Source organism: Haliotis cracherodii, unplaced genomic scaffold, assembly GCF_022045235.1.
Source record: "Haliotis cracherodii isolate W230 unplaced genomic scaffold, xgHalCrac1.p SCAF_16, whole genome shotgun sequence".
NCBI lineage: Eukaryota > Metazoa > Mollusca > Gastropoda > Lepetellida > Haliotidae > Haliotis > Haliotis cracherodii.
This window is the reverse complement of record NW_027266271.1, coordinates 26,753,742-26,781,140: the sequence shown is the minus strand read 5'-3', so window position 1 is coordinate 26,781,140 and position 27,399 is coordinate 26,753,742. Positions and strand designations below refer to the sequence as shown.

General features: G+C 39.1%; 1 protein-coding gene across 1 annotated transcript; it reads right to left on the bottom strand.

The window, feature by feature from the left end:
* Positions 1-82: 82 nt before the first annotated feature.
* On the bottom strand, positions 83-21,533 carry LOC139464026 (cytochrome P450 3A24-like). Its single transcript, XM_071245539.1, has 14 exons — positions 21,430-21,533; positions 18,436-18,532; positions 16,977-17,026; positions 16,598-16,694; positions 14,543-14,659; positions 12,780-12,868; positions 10,894-11,045; positions 10,247-10,383; positions 9,242-9,323; positions 7,306-7,463; positions 5,262-5,350; positions 4,310-4,447; positions 3,608-3,764; positions 83-3,134 (listed from the first exon to the last, which is right to left on the bottom strand). Exons 1-14 carry the CDS (start codon positions 21,498-21,500, stop codon positions 3,057-3,059), a joined length of 1,512 nt encoding a protein of 503 aa, XP_071101640.1. The 5' UTR covers positions 21,501-21,533; the 3' UTR covers positions 83-3,056.
* Between the last annotated feature and the right edge of the window lie 5,866 nt (positions 21,534-27,399).

Here is a 27,399-nt window from a genome sequence, read left to right as displayed (position 1 = left end):
ATATATATATATATATATATATATATATATATATATATATATATATATATATATAAACAACCAAACAAAATTTCCTTTCCAGTTTAAACATTTTTATTTTCACTTTTTAATGTACACATGATCCAATCCGTTATTAAAGACGATACAAAATATCATTGAGAAATAGATTAAACATTACATAGTCGATTCCTCATCCACTCATCGGAGTGCTTAGAAGGATGCACAAACGGTTACTGAGACCGATCATAACCTACCGACACCCCGTGTATCGGGTCCCAACACATGTTACACACACTGGCAACAATCAGTCTCACATTGTTACAATGGCATAGTACTACAAAACTGGCACATCTATAAGAAGGGGTGTTCCTTTTCTTGAGAGCGAGAAATACATACTTTGCAAATCTTCTTATAACATAGAGGTTGTAGCTATATACTTGTTTAAGTTTATCAAGAGTTGGACATATGTAATAATATTTAGGAAGTACATGTTCCCTCAAATTTGATCAGAATGGGCACTCGAGACAAAAGTGGAACTCAGCTTTTATAAAGGGCACAAAAGGGGCATAGGCGTTCTGGCCTTGGTTCTTTATAATGCCTACCTGCTTCTACCTATAAAGTATGACCAGAACAGATAAACATAACAAGTGTTGTTTGATAGATGGCTACATCAATGCAATTGGTCAGATGGTCATAATTAAAACTTTCTTTGACAGAGCAAAAGTATTCCAGCTGAGAATAACATTCTAGAATTTTATTCCATGTTTGTTGGCAGATATCTTTACATCTTTGCTTAAAACACAATTTATAACACATATTTCCAACACCCTACTGTAACCAAACTTTGCCAAAACCATATGTATACAGCAAAGATTTAACATTAGTAGCCCAACAGGCTATACCATTATCTGCCCTTCTATAATGAAGATATAGGAACTTTTCATGATAACATTAACCTCTTGTGACAATTACCTTAACCATAATTTTATAACTTTTATATAATGCAAAACCTATTGACGTTCTATTAACAATATCTCTTGCAATTATGTTAGGGGTGTTTCTCTTCAAGCTCAGAACAAGTTTACAGAAACGATCGTGTACATTTTCAGTATCGGGTGAAGGATGAAATCCCCAAACCTCTGCTCCATAATTTAATATTGGCAATACTTTTACATAAAAAATAAGAAAACAGAATTTTCCCAGTGTTGATTGTAGTATTCGAACTACTTTCCATGCATGGTGTACATGTTTTTTTTATCAAGATACCAAGAACTAGAGGATGATAACTGCACACCTAGATATTTATAACTAGGGACTGTGTCAATGACAGAATCTCCAATCCTAAACTTTTCATAAGATCTAAGTTTGCCTCCATTGCCTCCTGAATACAATCACTTTGCTTTTTTAATATTATTAGTCAATTACCGTATCACAATATAAAGAGTGTTGGTCAAGACGTTTTTGTAGGCCATTAGCTGTTACATCTAACAAGATTATGTCATCTGCAAACAATGAAATAAATAATTCCAATGAACTTAAAGTTACATACTCACTCATGATCTCCCTCACAATTAAAAAATTACACAGTATCATTGATGAAACATGAGAACAAAAAGGGCGACAGTTGGCATCCCTGTCTAACACCAGAGTAGCACTCGTGAACTGTGTATATCCGCCTTCTGGAGGAATACAGGACTTTACAGATCTACATATTTCAGAATTAATCTAAACATTCGCCCATTAATACCTCCTTTCCACAAATTAAAGAGTAAGCCATTCCTATACACAGTCTAACGCCCCTTTCAAAACTATAAAGGCACCATACATCCTGCCACGTTTTTAGACAGATATTTATCTGATAAAGTAATAGCAATAAAGATATTGTCGGCAGATTGGAAACCCTTTCTAAAACCCGCTTGCTCGTTAGTTATAAAATGTTTAAGAGCAGACCACTTTGTTAGTCTGTTACAAACGATTTTTGCAAACATTTTGCCTGCTACTTCTAAAAGTGTTATAGGTCTATAATTAGAGGGATCATTTGGGTTACCTTTCTTAAAGATAGGAAGTATAACGCCATAAGACCACTGATCTGGATAAGAGCCACTTGTGAATACTGCATGTAATAACATGTCCAGACTTTTTGGTGGGGCATTCTTAAAGAAATCCACAGGTATCACACTATAACCAGGAGCTTTAGCAAACTTCATATCTCAAAGGGCTCGTATTAATTCCTCTAAAGTAATTACAGGGTCTAGCTCACTTTCGGGAACAACTGTATTATCTATTAACTCATCACCAATGGAGTTACAAAAGTCATCTACAAATTTATCAATTTACAAAATCTGCACCTTCTCGGCTACTCAAAATGTTTAATCCAGTGATTAACATATATATATGTTTCAAAGGGGCACAAGTCCTTTTTGAGACTAAAGACCAAAATATCTTATTATTACTTATTCATAAAGAAGACACAAGTTTTCCTACCCAAACTGATGGATAATGCTGTGATTTAGTTACACAAATTTCTTTATAGTATTTCCATGCCGATGAATATAGCTGTCTATCCATTTTACGCACCACTTGCGTGCATCGGTATGTCATAATGAAGTGAATGGGAATACATCATTGGTCGCTTTCGGGACCTTTATGGAGTTGGAATTAAATAAGAGAGGTTAATGTTACTATTTAATCTATACAACTGGAAAAAAATTAAGCACTACGCCTTTCTTATATCCCGAACTTCAATATCTTTTGGAATTTGTTCGTAAACAATATCTTTTAGACCACAATCAGTTCATTATTTTGCTCCCTGGAAGTATTGCTATAGGGATTGATTGGTGACATGAAGTGTTTCAGTATTTTCTCACGGCAGACCCCTGAACTAAACCAATAATATTTTCTCTTGGAGACTAAACTCTGCATCCGTAACGAAATCAAGGTATAAGCACAATAATTACATGAATGTATACACGTGGCTTCAGGACCACCGAACACATATAAACCTGTGCGTATCAGTCTTCTACAGATTTCATCTTCAATCGCACATGTCTTTTCGCTCAACGGAATTTCACTTTCAACTGAATCGGCTTCTTCGGCACAAACACATCCAAGATCTTGAACTCCGTCAGCACATCCTATAAAAGAGAAATTAAAAATCATAACATTATTTACGTCAATTTAAGAAACGTTTTGAATTCTATAATGAGTAGATGATCACAGTTATTTTGCGTCGAAGTGCTTGTTTCATCCAGTTTGGTTACATCTGGGTGATGAGGATCTGCATGTCGTTGTGAAGAGTTGTGTCCCTTAGGCGTGCCAGAAACCAGTAATCGTTTCGAGGTTTGTCAGCACCATACCCGTGGGTTTAAAGTGGTAAAGATCTATGGCCGCCATCGTTTCTAGCTTTACTCCCTCATCAAGCTAAGCCCAGCTATAACCGAAAAACTGTTCAACGCAGCGTTAAACCCCCCTTTTCGTGTAAGATAAAACCTTGTATTGCAGAACAGTAAAGTTTTTTCCTATATTAACGATTCTAGTTAAAGTCCTCCAGTAACGGTTTAGTGGTTATACGATGCATGTGTTATAAGCTCATCACGTGTAATCCTACCGGGGTATCAGCCAGTCGGACAAAGTGGAGTTTCTTGAGCAGGTGCGCCAGTGCGACCTTGATCTCCACCAGGGCAAGCCTCATTCCCACACAATGACGTGGACCATGGCCGAACGGCAAATAATACATTGGGTTGATTTCCGATTTCTTCTCCCATCTGTAAATATACGTCAATCATATACTTTATGATGTTTTTGGGGTTTTTTTCCGTTTGAATTCCGATAAACAATGATACATTTCAGTGAACAATGCAAAACTCTGAATAATTGAAACATGTCATCTGGAGAGGATTATATACTGACCGGGTCAACTGGCGTTTTCGTTGGATAAATGAACAGGCAATTATCTTCGGCTTGATTACATAACTGATGTTACATCATGTACACACCTGAATGGGCAATATGACTGTTAACCCATTGATAATATCGTCATCTAGCGAGATGTGTCTTACAGTCCTAGAATCGTATTGACGGTAACTTTGATTAACTTATTGCCTCGCGATCGAAGGGAAGTTTGTTTTGACGAGTAGTGCATGTTTTGAATGCACTTTGCATTACTTTGAAAATCGTGAACAATAACCACTGCTACCATGGTCATACCAACCAACTTTTAACAAAATATAAACGAAGATATATACATGCAATATGTAGATATTATTGCTGCTTATGCGTTCCTGCAGAGCTAACAAAGGCGTAACCGGACCTTTCAGGTTTGAACTTCAAGGGTTCTGGGTAAATGTCAGGGTTCCTGTGCAGTTTGACAACGGGGATGTCGATGTAGACACCCTTTGGGAACGTCCATCCTTTGATCGTTGTTGTTTCAGACACGTATCGAGTTATACTGCAAAGAATATAAACAGTGATAGTGATAGTCCCGGAGAGCAAGGTTTGAGATGGAATACTGAGCATAGTAAAGGCAAGCATGGTTTGGGATCGAGTACTGAGCATAGTAAAGGCGAGCATGGTTTGAAATCGAGTACTGAGCATAGTACAGGCGAGCATGGTTTGAGATCGAGTACTGAGCATAGTAAAGGCTAGCATGGTTTGAGATCGAGTACTGAGCATAGTAAAAGCGAGCATGGTTTGAAATGGGGCACTGAACATAGTAAAGGCGAGCATGGTTTGAGATGGAACACTGAACATAGTAAAGGCGAGCATGGTTTGAGATGGGGCACTGAACATAATAAAGGCGAGCATGGTTTAAGATGGGGCACTGAACATAGTATAGGCGAGCATGGTTTGAGATGGAACACTGAACATAGTAAAGGCGAGCATGGTTTGAGATGGGGCACTGAACATAGTAAAGGCGAGCATGGTTTGAGATTAGGCACTGAACATAGTAAAGGCGAGCATGGTTTGAGATGGGGCACTGAACATAGTAAAGGCGAGCATGGTTTGAGATTAGGCACTGAACATAGTAAAGGCGAGCATGGTTTGGGATGGAACATTGAGCATAGTAAAGGCGAGCATGGTTTGGGATGGAACATTGAGCATAGTAAAGGCGAGCATGGTTTGAGATGGGGCACTGAACATAGTAAAGGCGAGCATGTAAAATTACTATTAACGTTTTTCACTCAGGATGGACCGAGCTTTCCCGAATGAAACTGTGTTTTACGTTGAAGCAAATTCGAACGGAAAAGCAGAGAATAACCTACTCCGGGACAATTGGGTACAACCTCAGCGTCTCTGTGACCACGAGATCCATGTACACCAATTCATGGATGCTGTCATAGTCCGGGTCTTTCTAAAAAATAAAGAGTAGGCATTGAAGTATCCATATATGCTGATGTATTGTACCATGACCTTTCTACATAACCAGAACCACGGTTGTATCAAACCATCTGTAACTAATGGCTATATTAAACTGTTACAGTTCATTTCATTCTTAATGTATCATAAGTTAATGACATTTAAGGAACGGCTGTATGAAAGTCAATCATCAATTCTAACGCCTTCACGTGCTTCTTTGCGTTCAACCATTACGTTTGTAGCCATATGACCATTGAATGATTGGTTAATAAACCCAACGTCATTAAAATATTGATACAGCTAAATCTAATGCCACAGCAGATTATAGAGGTTTGGTGCCACGTTAATGGATACATTTGATACAATCGTGTCAAGTCCTTTACCTTTCTATGTTTTCCTCTTGGAAATACTCAATATATGCAGTATGCGAAAGTCACTGATACTATGCCCAGTGACATTCGTGGGTTCGATTCCCTGATTCGCCCGGTCGAGTATAGTGGTAGGTTTTGACATATGAGATAGGTTTCTAAAACCGGCCGGATCAGCTGCAGCTAAAAATTTGAATATGGATGCCTTTAATTTTATTAAACTAAGACACCCTTCTTGTCACAAATACAAACGGAACAAGACCTTTACTAAGAACCGACCTCCACTATGGGCCGATACAAGAATTAGACTGAAGGTGCTGACTCTCAATAAAGAAATACGGTAATTTGCTTTGATGATCAGATAAGAGGATTTCCTTTCATGCGCTTCGTTATCTGTATCTATGACATATAAATAAAGCAACAAAACCCTTTCCATATCTAATGATACCAGGTGTTTGTGAAAAGGTGAGCGTATCCTGTCCCACTGGTGGCACCAGTCACAAACACATGCAAAGGCAAGTCAATTGTTCACCGGAAAAAAACACTGGAACACGTGGTACAAGTCAAAATAGGGAATTGCATCGGACATTTTTGTCACTGATGCGTCAAATTTGGAAATGTCCTCCACATGTCTACTATAAAAAAATTTGAAAGCTTTACTGAGGCCTTGAATGTTGTAACCTTGATCACACAACTCCTGAGCAAGCGTCGATGACGCTCTTTGAAATCTTGGTAGAAAGAGCATGCTCGATTATATCTCAAAAGTTGTGAAATGTAAACACCAAGGGCTGGAGCTGCAGGAATATTGCTCGACATAAAGGCAAAGTTGACCATTGGAAAGTTAAAGTCATCCCTCTTGTCATACAGTTTAGTGGAGAGTGTTTTGTCACTCTGAATCTCTATTCATATATCTTAATATGAAACAGATGAGGCGGTCTCACTGGTCTCCTTTATGTCTAGTACAGGTGGATAAATCAGTGGAAGTGAATTGGCTACTTGATTGTTATTGAACGATATCAGATCATCGATATACCTGAAGCTTAAGTTTAACTTCTTGATCAAATTACTTTTTTTTTACTTTGCCAATCCGAACAAGAATTCCAAGTCATATGCATAAAGAAACAGATCCACAAGAAGGGGAGCGTAATTGGTTTCCATGGGGATTCATATTTCTTGCCTAAATGTCTCACCCCCAAATATTAGCTAGATGTTATCAGCGAGGAAGTCCCTCATTTCACATAGTGTTTTCTCAGTAAACATCAGATGGCATTTGCTTTCATGTTTCACAAATTGTCCGAAATATCTGAATACAGATACGTAACTATATCTGTGTACACCACATTTTGTAACAAAAGTCCAATGGATCAAGTTTTCATGTGGGATAGTGGTGTACAAAGTTAAAAAATATGTTTTAACAGATATAACTGATACATGCACACCCTTCTTTCCGTAACCGTCACGGTATAATACCAAATTTACAAAACTTTAACATACCAAAACAATCTAAAAGTTAAATATGCTTCATGTTAAAAGTTACCAGATGATAACATAAAGGCAACAAATGATGACATAATACACATACATCCCCAAGGACTGAATCTATCTCTTCAGACAGCTTCTGCTGAATGTCGGGGTGAGTTGCCAGAACGTGTGCAAGGTACTGCAGGGTGTTCGCGGTAGTCCCATATCCAGCCAGAAAGAAGACGAATGCTTGGCCAACAACTTCATCTATTGACATTCCTTGAAAAGGTTAAAGAAAGAAAAGAAAAAAGTTGGGAAATATATTCTAAATACCATTCTGAACAGATACATCGTAAAGCTATTTAAAACATGCAGATTAACAATAAGCCAACGTATTTATTTCAAATACAAGGAGCACATTCAATCCATGGACCGAATCTATGTAAACAGGTATGCGTATGTCAGCGTTGTACAACAGAACCTCTTTGAAATGTAAAAATTGGTTTCGTTTTAGTTGTTTATTATCTTGGTCATATGTCATACGGTAATATCAAGCGACACATATGCCACTGGCTACCTAGAATATCGAGGCTAAACAATACATCCCAGCAAAGAAATCGGTAAATATAAGCAACAAAACATATTTCCATAATCCGTTGCAAACACATGCAAAGTAAAGTCAATTGTTCAACTGAAACATATGGAACATTCACGAGAACATATGGTACAAATCAAAATAGGGAATTGCTTCGGACACATTCTCAAATAATATGCTATTTATATTGCGCATACTTCCACACCACCCAGGGGCATGCGCAAAGCGTTATTCTTGTCAGTGATGCGTCAAAATTCGAATTGTACTGCGCATGCCTACCATGAAGTATTTAGAAATATTTACTAAGGCCTTGAATGGTGCAAGCCTGCTCAAAACAACGTTTGAGCAAGATGTCATATGACGCTTTTTGAGAAACAGTATACTCGATTGTACCTCAAATGTTAACATCAAGGCTGGAGTTGCTGGAATATTACTCAACATATAGGGAAAGTTGACTGTTGGAAGTTCATCCCTCTCGTCTTTTGTCACTCTGAATCTTTATGCATAGATATGAATATAAAATAGTTGAGACGGTTTCAGTGACCTCTTTTACTTCTAGTTCAGGTGGGTAAATCAATTGAAGGGAATAGGCTATTTGTCGGTTATTGAACGACATCAGATTATCGTTAAACTCCCTGACCACATGCCATTGTTTTGACTTGACCAATCCGAGGAGAATTTCCGATTCATATGTATAAAGAAACCGAATCAACAACAAGGGGAGCACGATTTGTGCCCGTAGGGATGCCTACGTCTTGCCTTAAATGTCTTACCCCCAAATTTCGCATTTATTGTTATCGATGGGGAGTGAGTGAGTTGGGTTTAACGCCGCTTTGAACAGTATTCGTGTCATATCACGAAAAGGCCGCAATGCAACGATATAATATGGTTACCACACAAAGTGACAAAATTCCCTATGGACGAAGGAACGACGTTTTTCTTTGAGTTGGTCATGTGGGATAGTGGTGTACAAAGTCGAAACATCAAATGTTACGACATAAGTATTTTTTGGTTCTTTATTGAGATAGCAAACATTTAAGCAAATCCTTTGAGTGTTTAAGAATCAACATGAATAAAACGAAAGTCCTTATTGATTGCATTAAGGATTATGGTTACTATTTGAGAAATAGATCAAAACGAATAGATATGTCTATACCTCCACACGTCTTTCACCTTCCACACACAGAGGTAACCTCGGCAAATCTACATCAGCTGGATTCCAGTATGGCGTATATCCTTTCTTTGGATTTAACAATTCATAAGTTGGATGAACCTGGAATCCGAACCAGCTATCAGGAAACTAACCCACTCCTGTATTGTACATAAACAATTTCTTACACAATTCAATGGACACCTGGTGCATTCATTATGCGAGATCATGGTTGTTAGTTATCTCTATTTACAACTAAATACTACACCTTAACATACTACATATATAAATTCGTCAAGGCCATGTACATACTCTTATGTGATTGGTCAGTGTTTCCTTCTTGCGTGACGTCATTCTCAGCGTTCAGCAGCAGCTGGAGGAAGTCTCCCCTACGCTGCAAGGGATGAGAAAGAAAAGTCAAGAACTGTGTTGCCGATTGTCAGTAACAGACGGAGGACGAGTGACCAATAAGTTAGGTGGACATACGGGCAATGTCAGACTACCATGGTACTGCCTCTGACAACAATTTAAGGCGAATCCGAACGTTATTTGCATACGGCAGTATCTTTATCTTCTGATAATCTACTAATATTACTGTAACCAGGGCCCCGTGCAACAAAGCGACCTTAGCGCTACGACTGCCGTGTAGCGAAGATGTTTCGTGAAAAATTGTGCACTTTGTCATAAAAGCTTGAAACTAAAATGAATGTAACGACATTCCAAATATTTTCAGATATGGGGCCACCTAAAAACATTCTATATGGCTGCCAAATGCAATATGGCCGCCACGGAGGAATGAAATTCTGGTATATCTCGTTTGAACATGACCCAATCTATTAATCTATAAAGAAAAATGAACACTTTGGAATGTATTTACCCGACACTAAATAATCATATTTTAGTTGACTATTTGTTGTGATTTAGGTAATCCTAAAGTGTGAAAAAAATAAAAAGAATATGCATTTCTTACTTTTTCGGCATATCTTTAAGACACATAGCATTAACGCCAATGTACCAATATTGTATACTCATTTGGTAAATAACAGAATATTTAAAGAACGAAATTTGTATTCATTGAAATATGCTTGTACATGGCTAATATTTTGGTTAGCTAGTGACAATTAAATGTGATCAAATTGCAAAGTGGTGCACTAATCCAATGTCTCACAACACAGTCACACATTGCTCTGCACCCCTTCTCAGACTTACAACTTACAACTTACCACCAGGCTAGATGATTATGTGTGCCTTACATCCAGTGAGCACCGGCTGAATATTATATTCACATCGGAGAATCGGAAGTTTCATGTCACCTACCTGTCGATCAGCATCCGGTTCTTCCCTCCTTTGTTTTATCATCTCCTTCACACAGTTCTCAAAAAACGTTTTGGCTGACCGCGGTATTGTTGAAAACCCTAGTTTCGTAACTAGTGGTTGCAAACAAGGGAAAAGCACTGAAATTGAGTGAATTTAAAACGTCAACGCCAGAGAATAGCCAGTCTCGATTATCCGTTAAAGGTAAAATAGCAGCGACAATTATATGAATTGATCACTATAATCATTGATGACACCAGGTGTTCGCAAAAATGTAAGCATGTCTTGTTTGGGAGTTGGAGTATAGACTCCTAAGAATAATATGTCAGTTTCATCAATGGTTTTCAGGTTTATATAAGAGGAAGGCCACACATTGCGCAGGTCGTAGACATTTATCCTTATGGTAACAGAGGATCATAATCAGGGCGAAGCCAAGATCAGAGGATACTGGTAATTAAGGGAAGCAATTCAGCACATCACCATAGAACACTGATGTTATAACAACTAAAAGACGCGTGGTTCATTTGTACAGTTAGTATACAATACCAGACAAGCTATAATGCTAGTACTTGAACATTCATTGGGATTTTCTTCTTAAATAAATTTAGCAATATACTTATTATCGAAACATTGAATATTGTGAAACTCACGTATGAGGAACAACACGGGGTTTCCGATAATATTTTTATCAAATAATTTCTTGACTTCTGTAATGAAATTGTTCTCAAAGTCATTTTGGGAGTCGGTGTCGATGCCAAAAGCAGTGTTGGCGATGGAGTCCATGGTAAAAGCACCAAAGTAACTGGAACAATAATATACACAAAGACATATGTGGTACTGAGGTGGTTGAAGTAGTAACCTTAAGACAACTGGCTGCGTGAAACCACTGGACAAGTTCACGAAAGTGGTATTATAATCATACACGTTGTACTGCAAAAGGTAGAGCCTTACACCTGTTTTGGTCCCATTACATTATGTCTCAGAAAATAAGCAAGATCCAGTGAACAATGTATGATTGCGTGTAAAACTGAGAACAAGGTTTAACCTCTGTATTATTCAGATATATGTGGATGTTTTGTTCAGTGTGTATAGGCCATCGGCCGATGTACATGTCAGTGCAAATATACATGATAAACTATCAATATGGGCGAACGGACAGCCTGACAATTGTATAATCGGAACAGTGCAAAGAACCTCAAAGTACCAAACAGTTATGGTCTCCATATCTGTCACTTCATGTTGAGCCCTTATGCTGCAGTAGTTTGCTGTGAACAAAATCAATTATGCTTCAGACTGTTGAAAAAAAATGAAATTGCCTGCCACAAAAACTACATTGTTACGAAGTGTTTTTCAAAAAAACATTCAAGTTCATATTTTTGAGTAACAAAACTATCTTCTTTTGTAGCTGTAGCTGAAAAATATCTAATCTTGAACTGAAAGGCTTGATGAAAAATCAAAATATTCCAAACAAGGCATAGTAATTATGTTATTCCGTAGATTCCACATACTGGATGCACATCAAATGTTATGATGATACACGCAGAAATGGCAGAGGAATGGGTAAAATGACATTTTCAACATGGCCGCCATAGCCACGTTTTTGATTGGATTGGTATTTTGTTAGCAACGTCTTAGAATGATCGATAGTATGTTTCAGCACCATTGAGATGTCGGTTAAGGACAGAAGGACGGACAACTGCTACGACATTTGGCCTTTGAATACCCCAGGTAGTCCAGTGTTATTGTATTTGAAGATGTCGACTTTCAGTCAGGTCAGCTAATACATGCCTGGTTTTCAGCCATTTGAACATGTCTGATATTTATCATACCAGTATTTCACATTTGACATTCACAGTGGGCCCTTGATATTATCCTACCTCCGTTTGCCGAGTGTAGCGAGATATCAGAAATGACATAATAAATGAGGTCCCATGCAGTTTTAACCGTCGTTAAACCTTAACATATGTTGAAAATTGTTCAAAATTCGCTGGGTTTTTTTTCTTCTAAATCCCATTTTTCACTGTAAACGTTAAATTGATTATGTTTTCTTCAAAATTCATTTGGTACTTTTACACTTTCTATATTAGACATAAAATATTTTTGCATATAAAAAGTTTGAAATAATAAATAGTTTTTCTTACTCAAGGTTTAGACACTTGACACTATGCAGACCATAAAGGCAATTGTAAACTACAGGGATAACCAGCCCAAAATATAGACTTTGGAGCTGCTGAAAACGACCCTTTATGATGCTGTCAGAAAGCCGAACGTCAATATTTGGCACCGTTAGTTATGTCGTTCCTCCTCCAGACAACCCGGTTTGAAAGATATACTTAATTTAAAACGAAAACACCCCGACAACCCCATCAGTATGTTCATGTTAACTGGTGGTTAGTTCGATGATGGATAACCAAAACTGGCGATTACCATATAACCTCCCTTTGTGAACGAAAGTCAGATTGTCACTTTTAAATTAGGACAAAAATAGATCTTTCTGCTTTAAACGTTCCTTAAGACGCTCGGATTAATGTCTTACTCTTCAACAACTACAATTTCTCCTTTCTCAGCAGCACCAGCAAAGTTCTCCGTTAGTTTTCCAGCACATGTGTTAAGTCCCTCACACATCTGAAACGAAATATATTTCGAACTATTAGTCCAAAGCAAAAGTACATAATATGACGCATACGACTCGAACAAACGTACACACAGTCAAATTGTGAGGATGAACTGTTAACACATGAAGACGTAGCTTCACACTTACCTGCTACAACACCACAATGGTTCAGACACAGATAGCGCAAGCTAAACGATTTCCAACTGATTTAGTTACAGATAAATCATATGAGCTAAGGCTAGTAACGAGGTTTGAATCTTCAGTCATTGAATAGAGAATAGCTGACACCCGTGATATATCTAAAATACTTTTCACATTGGCGTTAAACAAAGTAACCCAATTCTAAAATTTCTCAAAATAGCCACGAGCAGGTGTCTCAAAGAGATGGTAAAACCTGAGGTAAATTTTATGTTTCCACAAATACAGAATACTTACAAATGCTGCAATCATATGTATGTGCTTATTTACAAGGCCTCAAAAAACATAACTTTAATATGTAAGCTACATTAATTACTACATTAATTGTTTGATCAAAGAAGTTTGTAAAAGTGGGGGTTAGTAATTTAGGCGAGAAGCAGGCATACCCTTGGGCACCAGTTGTGCTCTCCTTCTTGCGGATCTGTTTCTTTGTGGATATAAACCGGATTTTCTGCTTGGATTGGCAAAGTCAAAAAAGTGTAATCTGGCTTAGACGTTTCACTTAAGCTTCAGGCGTATCTGATATCGTTCAATAACCATCAAACAGCCAATTATTTTCCACTGTACCTACCTGAACTAGAAATGAAGGAGAACAGTGAGACCGTTTCATCTGTTTTATATTTAGATCTATGCATACAGATTCAGAGGGAAAAACACTCTCCTCAAGACTGTATGACAAGAGGGATGACTTCAACTTTCAAATAGTCAATTTTCCCTATATGTTGAGCAATATTCCTACAACTCCAGCCCTTGGTGTCTACATTTCACAACTTTTGAGGTACAATCGAGCATGCTCTTCCTACCAAGATTTCATACTTCTCTTGCACAGAAGTTGTTTGATCAAGGTTACAACATCAACAGGTTTCATCTTAGACATGTGGAGGACAAATTTGACGCATCAGTAACAAAAGAATGATGTCGGACGCAATTCCCTATTTTGACTTGCAATAATGTTCCCGTATTTTTTTCAGATGTACAATTGACTTTGCTCTGCATGTGATTGTGGCGGGTGCCCCCGGTGGAGCAGAATACGATTATCATTTAGCGAACACCTGGTATCATCACTATTTGATAGTGATTCATAAACACATGTTGATGATAGTTCCAGAAGTAAGTGCTCGAACAATGATAACTGTTTCCCGCTGCGATAAATATGTCCCTGATCGTGCTCTTACTGAGGGGCTTGTTCACCCGACAAAATATGGCACCGTTGGCTGTTGTCTTATTTAAGATGGACGGTGCATTTGATCTCGCCTCAACCATGATAGAATCTTGCATATTTGTGTTGTTTTTAAAACAAAGAAGGAAACAATCAGTTAAAGGGATCAAGTGCCACTCGCCTTGCAAATACCAATTTAGAAATTAGTAATTACTGAAAGAGTTCCTTGAATATCCTAGTCAGTAAGACTTTGACACTTTTGACTGTTCGTGACCTTGTGTCATCAATTAATAGCAGAACTGTTGATTCATGTAGTGTTGTGACGTACCCGTCGGAGCTTGACACCGCTGAAGGTTGGGCTTATGATGTTTCGTAGTCTCCTCCATGTTTCCCCTCTTGAATTGAAAAGGTTGGTGGAGAAGGGGAAGTCGTCGAGTTCAAAAACCTGAAAGGACATACTAATATAAACTATATATCCTATTTATGGGGGTACATGCAGGCAAGGAAGTTGGTATGGACGATGTCAGTTGCTACAACTGACACATGAACAACTCATATGACTACTATGTTGATGTATTTCCCCCGATCCTAGAGGGGCACTGGTGGCCAGAAACCTAGAGTCGTGAGTTCGAATCCATGGTGCCCACTGAATATTTTCAAGGACTATACCATTGCTCTTTGATTTCACCAAAGTGGTACACGTCTAAGAACGGGCATCACCTTAGCCTTTCCTCCCACATCAAGCCGGCATGCCTTGATGGAACTAAAACATGACTCAAACTAGTACTTTACTATGAAAGTGTACTCCAACATATAACATATGTTACATTTCACCAATTTCCAAAAGGCATTGTTTGGTCATAACTGAAACATTGTTCAAAGAAGCGTTAAACCATTCTCACTTATTCATTCTTACCCGATGATCATTCATCAAATTAGAAAAGAAAAGAAATTTAATACGCGCATAGCACTCATTTAAACTCGAATTCAACGATGGAATATACACGTCGACAAATTGTTTACGTATTTCTTTCTTATGAGATAGATAACCAATTTTGTGTGGAAGAAAAAGAACAAGAGACCAAAATGGGTGCACAGTCAGTATCTTGTGTGGCGTCCATCGGCCCTGGCACAGGCATGGATACGGTTGGGCATAGAGCCACAGAGACGAGTGGAAAATGCCACAGAAATGTTCCTCCACACTTGCTGCAAGGCCGAGGTCATCCCACAAATGTTCAAGGGGGTTCAAACCTGGTGAATAGGCCGGCCAGTTCATCACACTGATTCCAGCTTGTTGCGTGAAGGCCTGTGTCACTCATGATGCATGAAGACGTGCATTTACATGTTGGGGTCGTTGTGCTGTGAGATTACCATGAATTACATTAATTGTCACTCCTGAAACGTGCGTTTATTGCTGCCCAAACCATGACACTGCCACCGATCTCACTGTATGACACATGCATTGGTGCAACGTTCACGACGTCGTCGATACACACGTTCTGTAACATCCACAAGTTAAATGCAATAACGTGACTCTTCAGAAAACACAATTCAACTAAAGAAGAGTTGTGTTTGTCGTCCATACTGTTGGGCAAATTAACGTCGGGCTTTACTGTGTCGGGGCTGCAACACTAGACCACGGCAAGGACGTCATCAGCGTATCCCAGCTTGTCTCAGACGTAGAATGATTGTAATTGAGTGAATTTGTTCCGATGTCTACTGACTGTGCCGTTCTGAACCGATCTCGGAGCTGTGCCAATCGAATCTGTCGGTCTTGTATGGCTGTTGTAACCATAGGTTGTCCAGGTCGAGGTCGCTCCGCAACACTTCCTGTTGCTGGTTGCGACTAAAGGGACGGTTTATGGTTGACTGGTTGACGTGGAGCCATCTGGCAACGGCTGTCTGCAAAGTTCCTGTCTCGAACAGCCAAAGAAAAAGTTCTCTTTCTTGTCAACTCAGACACTTCATTGTTCCAAATCATTGCTGTCATCTTGATGCCCATGTCATTTATGCACTCGACTTGAAATTTGCATTTTGAGGAACAGCTTGCTCTGGCAATTTTGATGAGGGATGATGTGTTCGTGATCTTGTCCGCTTCCAGAAACACCAAACGGGATTTGAACTCAGATAACGGGCCTGGCCTGATTTTGCTTTTCAGATGCTCATGGGTTCATTAACATTTGTTACATGTCGAAAAAACTATCCTGAACAAAAATTGTGTTTATAGTGTGTCAGCATATATGGAGCGATGCTATTATGTAGTTGCTAAATGTAGCTGCTAAATATACCGACAACATTATTATTTGTCACGACAAATGGTCTCTATCTAAAGAGACTTCTTCAATTTGCTTTTGAAATTTGGCACCGAATGTCAGCCACTTACCAGTCTGTCAGTGAAGTTCTTAAAGTCTTTTATCAGAACCTCCTTAATGATGTCGACGTCAAACACATTCACTATGGGTATACCTCCAAGCCACGTTCTGAAAGAATCATCAGTATCATTTCACCTGACCTACTATCTACAAATGCATTCGTTTTTCGAATAAAATCATAATATCATATGAAATAGCCATCACAATGATTAAATGCATTCGTTTTAAGCATTTTATAGGTAATACAGGTATCATGAAAGAGGTAGTATTAATTATCTTATCTTTACATTTTATGTACCATTCCTTTTCACTCAATGTCAAATCACACAGGAACTGTATATTGATATACAATATATGAGTTTCATTTATGATTAACAATTGATACAATACCCAAACACGTCTCCATACTGCTTGCCCATCTTGTTGTTAAGATCTATACCCTGAATATAAAATAACAATTGCAAAGAGCAAGAATGTATATGCATATAAAAAATAGAAAACGTTAATTTAACATTAATTGACAAATGCTGTAAAACTGATAACCAAAAGTTTGCCATCAACGCTAATTCACCACTCTACTGAATGGGTAAGTGCAGTAAATGCTTGTGAATAATGTACACACACTAAGGACCGTCTAATCGAAAAGTTCAAATATCAAAGGATATAATTTTAACAGCCTGGTTCATTCTCTGATCATAGGGAGGTTAAATCGAGATATGCTACACTGATCAAAATGCAGGTATATTATGTACACTGAAGTAAAATTCAGTATGAAGAGCCCACACATATTTTGCTTTTGGGCGATCTGGTTGCAACGCCGTTGAGTTGAGCGATAAATTTCGAAAATGTCATATGGAAATTTAAGCAGCAAAACCATTTCAATAATTGTAGGAAATCCTTACTGAACGCAGACTCCAGTGTTCCGACTATATCATGTACATACATAAGTTTTTGAATCACTATCAAACAGTAAAATGTTGCTCGACATAAAGGGAAAGTTTACAATTGGAAACTTGAGGTCATCCCTTTCGTCATACAGACTTGTGGATGGTCCTCTGTCACTCTGAATTTGTATGCAGAAACCTAAGTATGACATAGACGAGGCTGTCTCACTGGTCTCTTTTATTATTATGGTAATAATCAGTCGCAGCTTATAGGCTATTCGACCAATATTGAACGATATCAGATCATTGATACGCATGAAGCCTAAGATAAACCTCTTGGCCAGTTCCTTTTTCGGGGATTTTGCCAATCCGAGCAGAAGTTCTGATTCATATGCACAATATAACAGTAGGTGCTCATGGGGATGCATGTGTCTTACCTAATACCTAATAAATACCTTATGTGTGGATAAAGAAAGTCCTTCCTTGATTGGATTAAGGATTATGGTTAATCTTTGAGACAAGGATTTGGTGGTACATTTGCTGGACCTTGCAACGTATGTCTCTTTGTACTGATTTTATGGACCTTTGGAACCAAGTACAATAGAACACGGGTTTTGAATTGAGAGCGCTGATCATAATAAGACCCTTTGACGCTCCTCAATGAGAGGATTGCCTCTCTTTGGGTTATTAATTGGCCTTGAAGTATAAGCGGGGTGGTTGTAATTGTGTGTTTTCGTAACTCTTGATAAAATGTTGCCCATTCCTGTAGGCAGATGAATTACAGTTGTCTCAAAACAAATGTTTACATTGAAGGACCGATGAATGGACGACACGTTGATGACCTACTTAACAGCCCTACTTCTACATATAAAATGTCACACATTTCACACATTTATAACAACGAAGAGACCTGGTCTTGATATTGTCGCCAGACCCAAGAGCAATGTCTGCGTCTTATTACCTACATCTCTTATTACGTGCCGAAAATCTCCGAGGTAGACATCGGGTTCTGGGCCTGGAATACCAGCGTCTTTCATCAAGCGGAACCGCCATTTACCATATCTGGAGAAAACAAGAAGGATCAGTATCAGATGTTTGTTTTCAACTATGTTCTGAATGGAATGGGCTCTAAACATCTTTGGATAGGATGGAGTTGCTGTCATGAAACACAATAAGAACAGTTATTGAGTCAGTTTGGTGAAATGGTTTTTCTGTAATATCACTGCATGTCAGCTTGGATTGGGAGGAAGCCCCGAAGTGATGCAGGTCCTATCCATGTATCACTTGGGTGATAACCGACTAGCACGGGTATAGTGATGACAATACTAATAATTATAATCAAGGTGAATCTGGAGTTCGAGTCCAGTATCATAGGTTTAAGTTTACACACTGACAACCCCCTTTAGGACCTCTATTACACGATGAAAGGTCAGATACATGCAGACATGAGCACCATGTACATGACGTGCTTGAAAACCTGTGTTTGGATGTGTCCCGAGAGAATCGTTGCTCATCTTTATCAGAGAGCACAACAACATTTGATACTGATGATTGCAACAACTGTTTGCACGAATGCCCGCACAGCGGGAGGGAAACGGGTTTGGTATCAGCGAAAATGTGGTCAGTAGGGTATGGACTCAATATCAGGCGTTTGGATCAGCTACCCAGTGACGTGCAGGTGGTCGACAGCGTTCCACCGCACAGCGGGAAGACAGGTTTCTCCTCATTGCAGCAAGACGTCATCACTTCGTGACTGCCACCACTCTCAGAAATGACCTGTGGAACGCCGATTGCATTTATGTTTCTACTCCCACTGACCCGACATCACATGCAATCACGTTTGGATCTGGCTAAAGGTCACGACAATTGGGCATACGAGGACTGAGCTCCAGTACTTTTCCCTGATGATTCAAAATACTGCCTGGACTTCACATACCGTCGTGCCCGAGTTTGACGTAGACAAGGAGAAAGATTTCAGGATCCCAAATTAGCCGAACATGACTGCTATGGAGGGTGTTCAGTCATGATTTGTGGTGGTATCAGTAGAGCTCCATGTCCAATAGCGGGGCACGATGACAGGTTTTCGCTAAAGGGATACCATTCTGGATGTGTACGTGAGACCTATGCTGGTGAAACCGGACCGGATTTCATCCCATGGACGAAAACGCAAGATCTCCTCGTTCCACGATCGTTGATGCCTACTTAAAGCAGGAGACCATTGTCGAGACCACGTCGCCCTATACTTCCCGCAACTCGGCAATGCTCTCACTGAAGAGTGGAACAGTCATCCCTTGGCAACCATCCAAACACTTATTGAGAGCAGGAGCCGAAGGTGACAGGATGTGATCGCATCGCGTGAAGCATATATTCGCTACTGGGGTGTTTATCGGACAATCAATTTGTTTTCGTGAATTGTTGACGTTTCAGAATGGTCAGATACTTTCATGTTATCAGGTGATCTGACTAATTATTGGCCCATGTTGTTTGTTGGCATTGTGTGGCACATGTAAACATATTTTCACATAATATTGTCTTTGGCTATTTCAAGATATTAAAGTGGTGATCCTTAGCAAACTTTTAGTTGTATTGTACAATATTGTATATTACTGTTTTCTTTAATTCTTTTCATAATTAATCAGTGAGTGAATGAGTGAGGTTTTACAATATTCCATCAAAATGTGAGACAACAGCAATGGGTCTCATACACAGTATTCATCGAACCCAGGCCTTCGGCGTGACGAGCGAACACTTAACCACAAAGCTACCCCGCCGTCCCCATAATAATATAGATATCACATATGCAATCATCTTAGTTCACATAGAGTTATTTCGTGACAGTTGCAAGATTTGCAATCTAAACAACAAACAAACAGGTCAATGTACACATTTGTCTGGTACCATTTACATATGTGTAGCTACCAGTAGACTTGACACAGCATTTCAAGCCACCAATGTGTACCCGGCCTTGAATACTTGACCACTGGCCTCTACACTACAATAGAAGCGACAAAAGACGCCACTAAAACATGCTAAAGCAAATCAATTCTTCACCTGAAAAAGCCGCATGACGCCAAAGTTACACAAACCCAAAAACAATCTTGAATACACGTCAGTATAACAATTCCTCTATTGTACACTACAACCGGCCCAAAGTTGAATACATGACACTATATCTCGGCCTCGGGTGAACATTGCAACTAGCTCAGCCTTGAAGACATGGCACTACACCTCGGCATCAGTTGAACACTACAACCAGCCTAGCCTTGAATACAGGACACTATAACCCGGCCTCAGTTGTACACTACAATCAGCTCAGCCTTGAATATATGACACTATAACCCGGCCTCAGTTATACACAACAACCAGCTCAGCCTTGAATACAGGACACTATAACCCGGCCTCAGTTGTACACTACAATCAGCTCAGCCTTGAATATATGACACTATAACTCGGCCTCGTGTGTACACTACAACCAGCCCCGTCTTGAATACATGACACTATAACTTGGCCTCTAGTGTACACTTTTTAAACAGCTCAGCCTTGAATACATGACACTATAACTCATAGTGTACCTCTAGTGTACACTTTTTAACCAGCCCAGCCTTGAATACATGACACTATAACTTGGCCTCGAGTGTACACTTTTTTATTCAGCCCAGCCTTGAATACATGCTGCATTCACCAAAGCTGATGATACTAAAACTAAGAGAACAAGATTTTTATATACCGAAAAGTCTATAAACCTTCTCGCACATATTGAAATAAAGCAAAAAAAATAAACTTTTCATAATCAACAAAAAATATTTATCAAACGACTGTGCGATATCGTAATCAACAACTAAATCCATGCACAGTATTGCAGGCTACACTTGACCTTATTCTTGACGAAGACGATACCATCGATACAGCTACATGTGCATATCTTGGACGTATCAGTGTTGCATGACGAGGCGACTTACATGTAGACCAAGGCCAGGAATCCTGCGAGTAGAGTCAGGGTCAGTGATAGGTCAACACCCAGAAGCTCCATTGTGGTGAATGTGTGGTTGTCTACTGTCCTCGCGGCTGAGTAAATCCGAAGTGTGACGGACCTTCCGCTGACTGTGGCTGTGAAGCCGTCCTGGCTCTGTCGACTGACCTTTAAGGGGTCGTCTCAAAACTTTAACTATGTATGTTATGAAAACACAGTGTAAAGCCTTTGTAATGTGAGGTGAAATAGAAGAGTCCAGACTGAGAATGGCTTCACTAACAAGGTTACCTTGTATGCGGTGAGTGTGTGGTGGCTGGCAGGCTGACAACGCTGAGTAAATCTTGCGCTGTGAATCCGCCTTGGTCCCTGTCGACTGAATTTTAGGGGTCGTCTCAAAACCGTTTTTGTGCATTTTATGTAATACGTTCATCTAAAGTGACGTTTACAAAGATAACATAGCACCTTTTGACGTTTACGTGATTTTGAATGGAACTACTTTTCATGGGGAATCCCTTGTTTACCGCGAACGTGTATTGCATAAGTTTGAAAAATATTCCCGCAATTGGGTCACAACATTCCAATGAAATTGGTAACGTAAATCGCATAAAATGTGTGTGACGTTAAAATTGGCATCCCCTTAATTTAAAAAACCCATAAATTTCATATTGTGCTGGTTTACTGGAGCATGAACCCTTTGTTCACTTGCACGGTTCAAAGAGTGTTCCTGCTCCACCAAACCAACACAATTCGCAATTTATTTCTTAAACTAAATATTAAACATGTATCTTCCTGTGTCAATCATAAGCTGATTGTCATTGTAATATTACAATGAAACGCATTTAAACACGTTTCACACGTACTGTACAGGTTATTACAATCAGACCGTGGGCAAAAAAGACAGCTGAAGAACTTGGTGTTAGTGACATATCAAACAATGCCAGTATGTGAACTGAGTAAGAAATCAGCCTAAACAATGCATCAGACTTAACTCTAAGACTTGAACACATGTCCATTCATCTCCTGTACTGGATTCCACAACTCCATAAACATCCTTACTGAGTGAGCGATATTGCTGGGTCTAGCAAATGTACCAGCAAGTCCCTGTCTCACTTTCTTTATATTCACACAAAGAATTCCAGTCGAATGGAGTTAATACCGTGTGTTTTCCCTTCCTGTTTACATCTTTCATGTTTACAACACTCCTTCATGTTTGTTTTTGCATGGAAGAATTTCTGTAAATTGTTAATACATTTGTATTTCCTGTATTGATTTAAGTGCCTATAGTTTACCCTCTTTTCTATATGGCACTGTTCATCAAACCACATAGGTTGTTGTCCAAAAGTAACGCTTATTCTTGTCTTGCAGAAACATTTCAACGTAGAAAACGTTATCCGATTATCTATATTTAGCTGTCGTTATGTCACTATCAACTAATTCCCCCTACAACTATTCAGTTATGTCACTATCAGCTAATTCCTCAAACAACTATTCAGTTATGTCACTATCAGCTAATTCCTCAAACAACTATTCAGTTATGTCACTATCAACTAATTCCCCCAATAACTATTCAGTTATGTCACTATCAGCTAATTCCTCAAACAACTATTCTGTAATGTCACTATCAGCTAATTCCTCAAACAACTATTCAGTAATGTCACTATCAACTAATTCCCCCAACAACTATTCAGTTATGTCACTATCAGCTAATTCCTCAAACAACTATTCAGTTATGTCACTATCAGCTAATTCCTCAAACAACTATTCAGTTATGTCACTATCAACTAATTCCCCCAATAACTATTCAGTTATGTCACTATCAGCTAATTCCTCAAACAACTATTCAGTAATGTCACTATCAGCTAATTCCTCAAACAACTATTCTGTAATGTCACTATCAACTAATACCCCCAACAACTATTCAGTTATGTCACTATCAGCTAATTCCTCAAACAACTATTCAGTTATGTCACTATCAGCTAATTCCTCAAACAACTATTCAGTTATGTCACTATCAGCTAATTCCTCAAACAACTATTCAGTAATGTCACTATCAGCTAATTCCTCAAACAACTATTCTGTAATGTCACTATCAGCTAATTCCTCAAACAACTATTCAGTTATGTCACTATCAGCTAATTCCTCAAACACCTATTCTGTAATGTCACTATCAGCTAATTCCTCAAACAACTATTCTGTAATGTCACTATCAACTAATTCCTCAAACAACTATTCTGTAATGTCACTATCAACTAATTCCTCAAACAACTATTCTGTAATGTCACTATCAGCTAATTCCTCAAACAACTATTCAGTAATAGAACATCATAACAATTCTCGGACGTTGGTTGTTTCACTTTCAGGAAGATAAATCCTATCATGGGAGTCAGTTGTAAAACATTGGTTGATGGTGCTGATTAAAACGGCTGTGATATATCTTTAATGATACAGTTAAGAGACCAATGTCACTTGAAATGATGAAAAAGTAAACAATACTACATCCTTACACGTAACAGCGGTGTTTAACTACAGACAGTTCAGTGGTGAGGGTAGCAAGACATATATGTTGCAAGTAACAGCGGTGTTTAACTACAGACAGTTCAGTGGTGAGGGTAGCAAGACATATATGTTGCAAGTAACAGCGGTGTTTAACTACAGACAGTTCAGTGGTGAGGGTAGCAAGGCATATGTGTTGCAAGTAACAGCGGTGTTTAACTACAGACAGTTCAGTGGTGAGGGTAGCAAGACATATATGTTGCAAGTAACAGGGGTGTTTAACCACAGGCAGTTCAGTGATATGGGTAGCAAGGTACATGGGTTACAAGTAACAGCAATCTTTGACCACAGTCATTTCAGTGGTGTGGGCACGAAGACATGTGTGTTACAATTAACAGCGGTGCTTAAACGAATGACAAAATCAGGCCCGAGAGAAGGTGTATATGACAAATACTGAAAAAAATAGTCCTAAACTATTGTACATCTAGAGGAACAATAAGGGTTTCGTAATGAATGAACAGAAACCCATAAATCAGTTGAAACATTTAATCATTTGTTTTGAAATTATTTGTATGGAAAAAAAGATGATTCTTCAGCTGCAGCTGCAAAACAAATATTTTTTTTAATTACATTCATGAGCCTATATTGTTTTGGGGGGCAAAACAACACCCATCTTGAACAATGCATGTTTCGTGGCAGACAAGTTCTGTTATTGTTCAACAGATAATTATTTTTTCAAGCATTTTCTGGGACTACTTATTTCTTCCGATAATAGTTACGTTGGCACGATATGATAGTTGAATGTTCTACAGTGTTCCTTCCCTATGACGTACACTTCTGTTCGAAGAAATGTCTTCACCATCAAATAATAAAGCAAGGGTGCTTTGGTTCGTATTAATAAAGCTGACTGTAGCTGTATCATAGCGACACGAGAACCATTCGAGCTCTGTCCAAGTGCGGACGGGATATCTGTCTGAAATCACCGACTTCCTTCCAACTTATAGAACAGAGACAGTCATGTTTCAAGATATTGGACAGTGACAAATACTGGACATTCGTGAGTGCACTGACATATAATAAAGTATATGTTTTATACTGCTGCTGCAACTTATATAACCCACAATCAGACAGAGGGCAAAACAGACAGCTGAAGAACTTGGTGTTAGTGACATATCAAACAATGCCAGTATGTGAACTGAGTAAGACATCAGCTTTAACCATGCATCAGATTTGAATCTGAGACCTGAAGACATATCCGCTTACGACCTGACTTTCCAAGTGCGGACGGGATATTTGTCTAAAAACACCGACTTCCTGCCAACTGCCAACACTATCCCTGATTCTGGAACAGAGACAGTCATGTTTCAAGATATTGGACAGTGACAAATACTGGACATTCGTGAGTGCACTGATATGTAATAAAGGATATGTTATATGCTGCTGCTGACAATGTATTGTCATTCGTGACTGTTATAATTTCGGTTCAAGAATGGATTTTTTATAAAATATGAAAATAGTTAAACATTGCTACAGATTGGTTCATCTGTGCTCATTGTCTATGGGTTCATTCCTGCTTCATGTTCCAAATTCAAGGTTCAAATTCAAAGAGACCTTCAGCTCCAGATCTTTCAGCGTTGCTGTCGCTTCCTCGTGGAACTCACTCCCTATCATACTGCAATCAGCACCAACACGTCTGAGCTTAAAACACATCACTTCCAGTGCTATCCCCTTTGACTCTGCCGTTCTGGTTATAAGCGCTTTCATAGTAAACTGATATCGCCAGTCCTGCAATTTGTGTACGCTTAGAGCATACGCCTGTGTGGTGTGGAAATATAACTTGGTTGACACTCATTTCTGTACCGTCCAGCAATACAGACCTATCAACAAAATCAACATTGACATTATGTCCTTCATCATTGGCTCGTGTAAGAAAATTGTGGAATGACTTGTTTTCATCACGAGTCTTGACATGCCTCACAAGAGGATCATCAGACAAATAAATGTGTGCAAAAGTGCACCATACAAGGCAATCATGAACAGCCTCCACGTCCTCCAATTATGATTGGTAAATATAAGCAATTGAGTGAAGAGCGAGGGTGGAGGGATCTATTGTCTGACATGATAATTCGTGTTAGTTTGTCAATACCCTGAAATTCTTGTTCCATCAAAACAACAACACCAAAAGAATATGAAAGGACGGGTACAGCATAAATATTTATGGCTTTGAGTTTATCGCGACGTTCAGCTCTGAACTCCATCATTCTGGAGTTTGTCCCTAAGCGGCACCTAAGTACGTAAAGGCCTGACCTTCCACTAACTGTTTCCAATGCTACATGTGGTAACCTATGTTAGTATTGACAAAATGATTTGTATTGAAGAAGCAGTCGATTGAGTGTCCGAAGAGGGAAGAGATTCATAAGTTATCAGCCTCACATAATCCTCCCCACATTGATAAACGTCTACCAAATATGTTGGAGGGACGCTTTCCTTGTTTCCTAAGTCTCGTGTCTGTCCAAAATGTTCACCACAGCTCCTATGACGTCAACGTTCGAGTCAACATGGATTCCTGCTAGAGTTCCCTTTACGTTTGGGAACAGATGGGAATGTGATGAGCATAAAGTGGGTGCTGAAGGAGTTCAAAGCAACACTCGTAGATCGTAGCACTCAAGTGCAAGGTCCTTATGGAAGTGCACTTCTTTTAACAGCTTCCCACGTCATACAGTAATTGCACAAATAGTGCGGCATAAAATGCTCCGTTTATAAACTGGCCTTTTGGAAGATCGCCCAAGTGATGACTTTCCCTACATGTCAGAACACAGAGTCCATATCTGTTTACAGCTGATGGGACAGGCTTTGCCTTTGTGAGGTGGTTGGGATGACACAGGCTTCCACTGTTTTGACTGTTGGTTGGACCACTTGGGCTGGAAGTGGTGAAACCAGGTTTCATCCACAGTCACATATCGTTGCAAGAACCTTTCTGGGTCAGCTTCAAACAGAGCTAGAATAACACAAGACATGTTGTGTCTGGTGCGTTTTTGATCAGATGTCAGAACGTTTGGAAATGTTGATTCATTTATTTGTCTGATGATCCTCTGTGATAATGAAATGTACGTTCTACCTGGAAATGCCAACTGAACTGGCAATATGATTGCTCAGTCATTCGCCGGTTAGTCATCACTGTCTCGTGGAATCTCTGGATTATTTCTGGTATTGCTGTCGTAAATGGCCTTCCAGGACGGGGTCGTCTTCAAGGCACTTCCTTCCACGCCTAAACTCTGTTTTGAACTCATATCTTCGTGGATGGCTTTTGGTATTAAGCTGTTTTTCAGCAAGTACTTGGTCACTGCAAGTTCCCCAAGTGTGTTCGTTTTCCAAAGGTCACAAAACCCCGCTTATTTACTTACTTTTATCAACCTAACAATTTGTTCAACTGACTCACGTGTTTGTGGATATACCTATATGACAT

Excerpts from the sequence above, each read along its gene's own strand:
- LOC139464026 (XM_071245539.1), bottom strand. The coding sequence starts at position 21,500 with ATGGAGCTTCTGGGTGTTGACCTATCACTGACCCTGACTCTACTCGCA. Across the intron at positions 17,027-18,435 it reads TTCGGCACGTAATAAGAGAT|GGTATAGATCTTAACAACAA; the intron begins GTAGGTAATAAG and ends TTTTATATTCAG. Across the intron at positions 14,660-16,597 it reads AGAACTTCACTGACAGACTG|GTTTTTGAACTCGACGACTT; the intron begins GTAAGTGGCTGA and ends ATGTCCTTTCAG.